Source organism: Notechis scutatus, unplaced genomic scaffold (genome assembly GCF_049901735.1).
Source record: "Notechis scutatus isolate UNSWTSFEM ecotype Mainland unplaced genomic scaffold, rNotScu1.2 NSCUSCF30, whole genome shotgun sequence".
NCBI classification, from domain to species: domain Eukaryota; kingdom Metazoa; phylum Chordata; class Lepidosauria; order Squamata; family Elapidae; genus Notechis; species Notechis scutatus.
In genome coordinates this window covers 214,618-222,360 of record NW_028263153.1, presented here as the reverse complement: position 1 = coordinate 222,360, position 7,743 = coordinate 214,618, and the positions used below count along the sequence as shown (strand labels likewise).

Here is a 7,743-nt window from a genome sequence, read left to right as displayed (position 1 = left end):
CTGACTCTGTTGTTACATCCTCTAACCCCCACTCCTTTACCCTCAAACTAACCTCTATTGACCTCATCCCATTCCTAAGAGGTCTGTAAGGGGTGTGTATAAGCGCACAATCATGCCTACCATCCCTGTCCTATTTTCCCCAATTATTAGTTCCTATTTCTTCTATTTAAACTTATGTTTATTCTTATTTCTATTGTATTGTAAGCTTTTGACAAAATAAAATAAATAATTAAATAAAATGCTAAATTCCAGATCCTGAAGATCCATGCAGTAGAAGCCATTTGGTCTTGCCAAAGTTCAGCCAAAACATCTTGTCCCCCATCCACACAATATTACTCCCTGTATAATTAAATTAGCCAAACTGTTAGCCTTTTGTAGCACAAGGAGATTGAGAAGTTCCTCTATCTCTCTTTAGGAGTTTCATCGATCCTGGTAGGGACCCCCTACCTGCCATGGCTGCAACCTTGGACTCCCCGAACTCTCTTCACCCTTCTTGCTTCTCCTCCTGGATCTGGAAGAATAGGCAGCTTTCAAGGCATAAGCCAAAGTTTTAATAACACTGTGCAAATGGAGATGAAAAGGGATCCATATCTCCCTCCATTCCTCTTCAGCCTCCAGCGGGGCTCTCTGGGTGCATCTTTTCCGACCTTTGGTAGAAGAAATGTGTTTTGAAAAAGAACAGTGGAAATACAGCTCTTTCAATTGCACATAAAGTTTGGTTTTAAAAGGATCTTTTTTCAGCCTTGTTTTTTCCTGAAAAGCAAAGCTCCAAATACTATGGACGTATTTGTAAAGGCTCTCTCGTCCCACGACCAAATGTTCGATGCTTTCTAATATCCAGACTTTCCCTTCAACAGGTCCTGGAATACCTTCAAATGTTAACTGCAAAGTATGGATTCTGTCCCAGACGTTAACCGTTTCTATGTAGTTCACAAAGACGTTGACTTGTCTCCACTTAGAGACGGCATTCCGGAGGGGTGTTGTATGTCCAGTCGCTGAGAATCGTTGTGATATAACCACACAAATTCCATTCCTGACCAGCATAGGAGTAAAATTCCTCATGAAATTGTCTCCCTCCTCTGTGTCTGAAGTAAAGAGCCCAATCAAGGTCCATCTGAAATGGAGGAGCAGTTGGACAATTCCTGGGTACTGAATCCCTTTTTGGGGAAGAATCCGGTGGAAAAAAGGGAAATCAGTTTTATCATTCAGAGCCTCTGAAACAATTTCATCACTGATCTGAAAAAGATGTTACAAAATATACAGTACAGAACATTAACTAGGTCGTATATAAAAATAAAACAAAAAACAACTTATGTTAAAAAGAATAAGAATAAAGAATGCAAATTATATTTCAGATACACTCCACCTGTTTACCACAATAAGAGCCATATGTGCACATCTCAACTGAACTTTATTGTCCAAATAAATTCTCTATTTCTTTAATTCTGACAACACATGACATATATACAGCCCTCTCTAAGTGGTTTACAGAGCCAGACTATTGCCCCCAACAATTTGGTTCCTCATTTTACCCACCTCAGAAGGATGGAAGGCTGAGTCAACCTTGAGCCTGGTGAGATTTGAAGTGCCAAATATATTTATTTATTTATTTATTTAATTTATTTGTTGAAAGCTTACAATATAACAGAAACAAGAATAAACATAAGTTTAAATACAAGAAATAGGAACTGATAATTGGAGACAATAGGACAGGGATGGTAGGCACGATTGTGAGCTTATGCACATCCCTTATGCACGCATCTGGCTGCAGCAGAAGTAGCTTGCAGTATTGCACTCTAATCACTGCACCACTGAGGCTCTTGGTGTGTGTGTGTGTGTGTGTGTGTGTTGGATTTATCGTTCATTTACCATAGTCCTGCTCACTTTGCCAGACACAGAAACAACCAAACTAACCTGTGGGACTTTGTAAGGGCTTACTAATGTTGACATCTGAATGGAGGTTTCCCTCTTAGCTCCATCAACAACAGCCAAAAGGTTTTCCTTCCTTCCACAGCTGTAGTTGGGAACATTGGCTTCTCCAGTAGAGAGAATGTCCAGCAAAGCATCTGAAGTAGCAAGGGTGCTGACATAGTTGTCATGGATGTTGTAGCCAAGGGTGAGATTTCCCAGAAACTGGGGAGTCTTGTTGACCATTTGAATGGCAAAAATCAGGATTAGCTGTTTAAAATAATTTGTCTTACTGTAAAAAAAAAAAAATCATGTTATGACCATCATCATCAATAAAAACAACATAATGATTTTTTTCAATTTAATCAACTTTGCCTCCACAAGCCTACTGTGTCTTAAGCCAATACAGAACCAAAGTCCAAGGCAAATGATAGCAGGTAATTTTTTATGAGCATTGAGAAGATGGGATGGAGATAGTCCTCCACCACAGTTAAGAATCACAAATACACCATTATTTGTAGAAGTACTAATTTTCATCTGCCCTGTAATTTGTATTCAAAATTCAATCATTAAAGTATAACCATATAAGCCTAACTATAGAAACACCACTATAAAAAGAAGAGAATGTTCCATAAGTGACCCAGAAAAGCAACTGTGAAAAGAAGTCATCCCTCTAAGGATCAGGCACTGAATATCAATGACTTTAATTATGGAAATATGTTGGGCAGAGGCATCTACAACCCTTTCAATCACTGCTTGAAACCAAACTCAGTATCCAAGTGATGAACATAGTATTGGACAGGAATGGATAAACAATTTAGACTTGTTTCAGGTTTTATTTGCCACATGGTTGGATCTGAGTCAAAAGAGGAAAGCAAATGAACTGCAAATGGTGGGAATGCAACTCCATCACACTGAGTAACTTATGAGCGAGACTCAGTAGATGGAGCCATGTTGAAAGGCAACATTCTAGGTGATGGTGTTGTTTCAGTGGTGACTATGCCAATGAAATGGTCTCCTGACTTGTAATAGTTCCATGGTTTCTTTCCATCCTGATTCTCAAAATTAAGTGGGCATTTCATTCTAAGCTTCATAGAAACTGCCTGAGACACCAGCAGCATCAGAAGCAGAATATCCATAATTTATAGGACTGAATCAATCCCCTTCCTATTTCTAAACAAGAACAAGAAGAAGTGGGACAATTCATCGCACTCTGGCTTTCCTGATTCTGCAGAGACAAACCAACCTTCACCTGGAAATGAGAGAAAGGTACATTCAAGAGCACAATAACTGCCTGTCCCAAAATTGTGGCATTTATCCTTTTCTGATGCAAGATGCCTTTCTTGTTGTTTCAGTCTGATGTTAACATCAAAGGCAGTCACTATGGCAGAAGATGTCTCAAAAGACCATGTTGGTGATCATTACAGTGAGAAACAACTTTTCCTCTGGGAATCCTGAAGTTCTTCCCAGACTCCAAGTGCAGAATAGCAAGTAAGTGAAAAGTCACAAATACACCCCTGGAGTTGTTGAGGTCCTTTCTGTCTGGACATGTCCAGAAAGGGATGTTGGAGGAAAATGATTCAACACCTAGGTAATTGACTTTCGCTGCCCTTCATTATGGTGACCGTGCCCAGAGATTGCTGTGGGAGCTCACCCAGAGCAAATACAATTCTCGCTGCAGTTAAAACATTAATAATCAGATATGTTATTTCTTTACTATAACCTTCAGATAAAATCCCCAATAAAAATATCTCTGGTTTTAAGTCTATATGATGTTTTATCCTTTTTTTCCAACCATGTGTGTATTTTAGTCCAATATCTTTTAGCTTCTGCACATGTCCACCACATATGATCCAGGTATGATCCAGGTATCTGATGACATTTCCAACATTTTGCCAATTTGTCCTTAAACATCTTTGCTATTCTTGCCAGGGGGTAAATGCCACCTGTAAAACATCTTATACAAATTCTCTTTATAAGCTGTTGACATTGTTAATGTATAGTTTCTAGTCCATAATTTCTGCCATTTTTCCAAATCTATTCCATATCCAAAATTCCCCTCCCCAGGCAATAATTGTTTCTTTAACTTGTTCTTCTTCTAATTTTACTCCTAATATTTTATTTATTTTTATTTTATTTATTTATTTATTTTGTCAAAAGCTTACAAGACAATAAAAATAAGAATAAACATAAGTTTAAATATAAGAAATAGGAACTAATAATAAATAACCATAAAATTTTTTAAATCATCCTCTATTCAGTACCTGTTAAAATGTTTATCTAATTCAGTCAATTCTTTGTAAAACCCATCTATCTTACTATCTTTTTCATATCTAGAATGTATTTGCATATATGAATACCAATTCATCTTTATCCCTTGTTCATCTAGTTCTTGCTTTGTTTTGAGTTCAACCTTTTCATTTAAAATTTCAGTATATCTAACAATATGTTTCATTTTAAATACATTTGCATATCCAAATGCCTCTATTGTTGATAACCAGAAGGGTATTTTCAAATAATGTTGTTCCCTTATGTTCTCCCATGTTGATAGTAAAGCATCTTGAATATAATGTCTCTGAAAATATCCATGAGCTTTACTTTCCTTATACCATAAAAAATGCATGCCACCCTAATTGCAGATCATGACCTTCCAATATTAACAGTCTGGTATTTCTCAAAACAATCCATTCTTTCATCCACATCAATATTACTGCCTGATAATATAATTCCCAATTGGGTAATCCAAACCTCCTTTCATTCTAGTGTCCTGTAGTAGTTTTAGTTTGATTCTTGTCTTCTTTCCCTGCCATATATATTTCAACATCATTTTATTTAAATCCTCAAAGTATTATTTCCCCAATTTTATTGGAATCACTGAAATAAGTATACTATCCTTGGTAATATATTCATTTTAATTGTAGATATTCTCCCTGTTAAAGATAGTTGTAAATTTTTCCATTTTTCCAAGTCTGTTGCAATCTGTTGTTTTAGTTTATAATAATTGTCTTCCTTAAATGTTCCACATCTTGCTGTCAATTGTATTCCCAGGTATTTCACTTTTTTGTGATCTGGATGTTTAGACTGTTCATTAATACTTTCCTTTGTTTCTCTGTTATGTTCTTCACTAAAATCTTAGTTTCTTCTTTATTTTTAGTCCTGCAACTTCTCCATATTTTTCTATCTTCTCTATCAGTTTAGAAGCTGTCTCCAATGGTTTTTCTAATATAAAGACCAGATCATCGGCAAATCCCTGTAACTTATTCTCCTCCTTTTTTTATTTTCATTCCATTTATTTCTTTATCTTTCCTAATATTTCTATTTAATACTTCCAAAGTCAATACAAATAACAATGGTGACAGAGGACATTCTTGCCTAGTTTCTTTTTTAATATTGATATTATCTGTCAAATCTCCATTTATCATTACTTTTGCTGATTGTTTATAATATATTGCCATGATTGTTTTAATAAATCTTTCTCCAAAACCCATCTCTTCCATTTACAGCAACATAAATTGCCATTTTACATTGTCAAAAGCTTTCTGTGCATCTAAAAACACCAAGACCATTTGCTTCTCTGGGTGTGCTTCATAGTATTCCAATCTATTCAATATTATTCTCATGTTGTCTTTTATTTGCCTCTTAGGCAAAAATCCATTTTGATCTGTATGTATAAAATAGTTCAAATATCTTTTAAGTCTTTCTGCCATTATTGAGACAAATATTTTGTAATCTGCATTCAGCAGGGATATGGGTCTATAGTTTTTTATCTGTTGTAGATCAATATCTTCTTTTGGTATATGAGTAATATATGCCTCTGTCCATGAGTTAGGTACTTTAGTTTTTGTCCAAACCTCATTCATTACTTCAAGTATTGTAGTGCTGAGAGATTCCTGCAATGTCTTGTAAAGTTCTGCTGGTAGCCCATCTGGCCCCGGTGCTTTTCCAGTATTTTGTCTATTTATCACCTCTGTCAGTTCCATCATTGTTATTTTCCCTTCTAACATTATCTTGATTTCCTCAGATATTTTGGGTAATTTTGTTTTTTGCAAATATTGTTTTACTTTTCCTTCTTCAATATTCTCTTGATCATATAATTTCTCATAATACTTTTGTACTATTTCTTTCTTTTTTATTCCCATAACAAACCATTCCATGTTCATCTATTAATTGTGGTATCCTTTTCAATTCTCTCTCCTTTTTCAATTTGTATGCTAACCATCTACCTGGTTTATTTGCATTTTTTAAAAAGTTCTGTTTAGCTCACCTGATTTTTTTGTGTGCCAATTCTTCTTTTTTCCATCAGCCCCATTTAATGCTTAATTATTTCCATTTGACTTTTAAGATTCTTTTTTGTGGATATCTTTGTAGTTCTTTCTCCAGTTTTTTTTAGTCCTCTTCTAAGATCTGTTGTGCTTGTCTTTTTTTAATATTCCTTCTTCTTATATAAGTTATAATCAGACCTCTGATATAGGCCTTCATAGTGTCTCAAACATTTTGTAATGAAATTTCCTCCTTATTATTTTCTTTAAAAAAAAAGCCAGTTCTTTTTCCATATTTTTTATAAATTCTTTTTCCTTCAAAATATTAAAATAATATCCCCCCACCCTTTCCACCCCAGTGACAACACACATTCATACCAGCAATTTAATAGACTCCATCCCCCTCTTGGTTTCCCAGGCCTGCTAGCAGAACCATATCTTCAGGACCTTCCAAAACAGTGTCAAATTGGAGACCAGTCTAATTCCAGAGGGTTGATGTTCCAGAGAATCGAATCGAATCGAAATGAATCGAATACAATACAATACAATACAATACAATACAATACAATACAATACAATACAATACAATACAATACAATACAATACAATTCTTTATTGGCCAAATGTGATGTTTAAAAAATTATGCTTAGAGGTTCTGCTATGGCAGTGGAAAGCTTTTTTAAGAAGTAGGCACATAGTCTATCAGGTCCAATGGATACAGATGGTTTTAGATTGCGTAGTGCCTTTTCAACATTGTCTTCTGTGAAATCAATGTTCATTAGATCGTTGTAATTATTTGTGGTACAAGTAGAAAATATTGGGCATTAGCCATTGCTATTTACAAAGACTGAGTGTTACATTTACATGTGGAGATCTAATAGAAATGAAAATCACAAACAGGTTCAACACTTCAGATTAGGAGGATTTAAGGTTACTGATTGCTTTCTTGTCATTAAAAGACAGGAAGCACTAGAGTTAACAACTAATCAACCCAGAGTGACACCAAACTCCATAGCTCTTGAGTGACCTTCCACTGCAGTCTCTGGAGAAAAGATATCACATCGAGAGTCAATGAACTGGGTGTTGAACTATCTAATTCTCACATCACTTTCTGGACATGTCTGGATAGGAAGAATCACAACTACTACAGAATAGCACGCCCAGGGGTATTTCTGTGATTTTTCACTAACATGCTTTCCTCCAATTACCCCTCTTGATTCTCAAAGATTGTTTGTGATAGAGAGAGAACATACTCATAAATTGTAATTATGACCATCCAGGTCTCTTGCTACTTCTCCAATGACTGCCTTTGGTGTTAAAACCAACATGGAAGAGATGATGCATCAGAAAAGGATAAAAGCCTCTGCTCATGCTCCCTGTGCCATGTTTTGGGACAGACAGGGTCTGTGCTCTTGAATATGCCTGTCTCTCCTTTCCATGGGAAGCTCCGTTTGTCTCTCTGTGAATCGGAAGGATCACTGACATGTCCATCTTGTGAGAATTCTTTCGATTCTTTCTAGTCTACTTGTTATACTTGTTTAGAAATAGGAAGCAGGTTGGTTTAGCCCTATGAATT

The 7,743-nt window shown here is 35.7% G+C and overlaps 1 protein-coding gene across 1 annotated transcript; it reads right to left on the bottom strand.

Moving 5' to 3' along the window:
- Nucleotides 1–403: 403 nt before the first annotated feature.
- Nucleotides 404–3,335, bottom strand: LOC148128519 (vomeronasal type-2 receptor 26-like). The gene is made up of 3 exons (XM_087948872.1): nt 2,832–3,335; nt 1,915–2,196; nt 404–1,236 (listed from the first exon to the last, which is right to left on the bottom strand). The coding sequence occupies exons 2-3, from the start codon at nt 2,152–2,154 to the stop codon at nt 421–423; spliced, it is 1,056 nt and encodes a 351-aa protein (XP_087804998.1). The 5' UTR covers nt 2,155–2,196; nt 2,832–3,335; the 3' UTR covers nt 404–420.
- Between the last annotated feature and the right edge of the window lie 4,408 nt (nt 3,336–7,743).

What these genes read in the sequence shown, in the direction of transcription:
- LOC148128519 (XM_087948872.1), bottom strand. Translation starts at nt 2,154, where the DNA reads ATGGTCAACAAGACTCCCCAGTTTCTGGGAAATCTCACCCTTGGCTAC. An exon ending in GCCCTTACAAAGTCCCACAG is followed by an intron (nt 1,237 to 1,914) that starts GTTAGTTTGGTT and finishes CATCTTTTTCAG; the next exon opens with ATCAGTGATGAAATTGTTTC.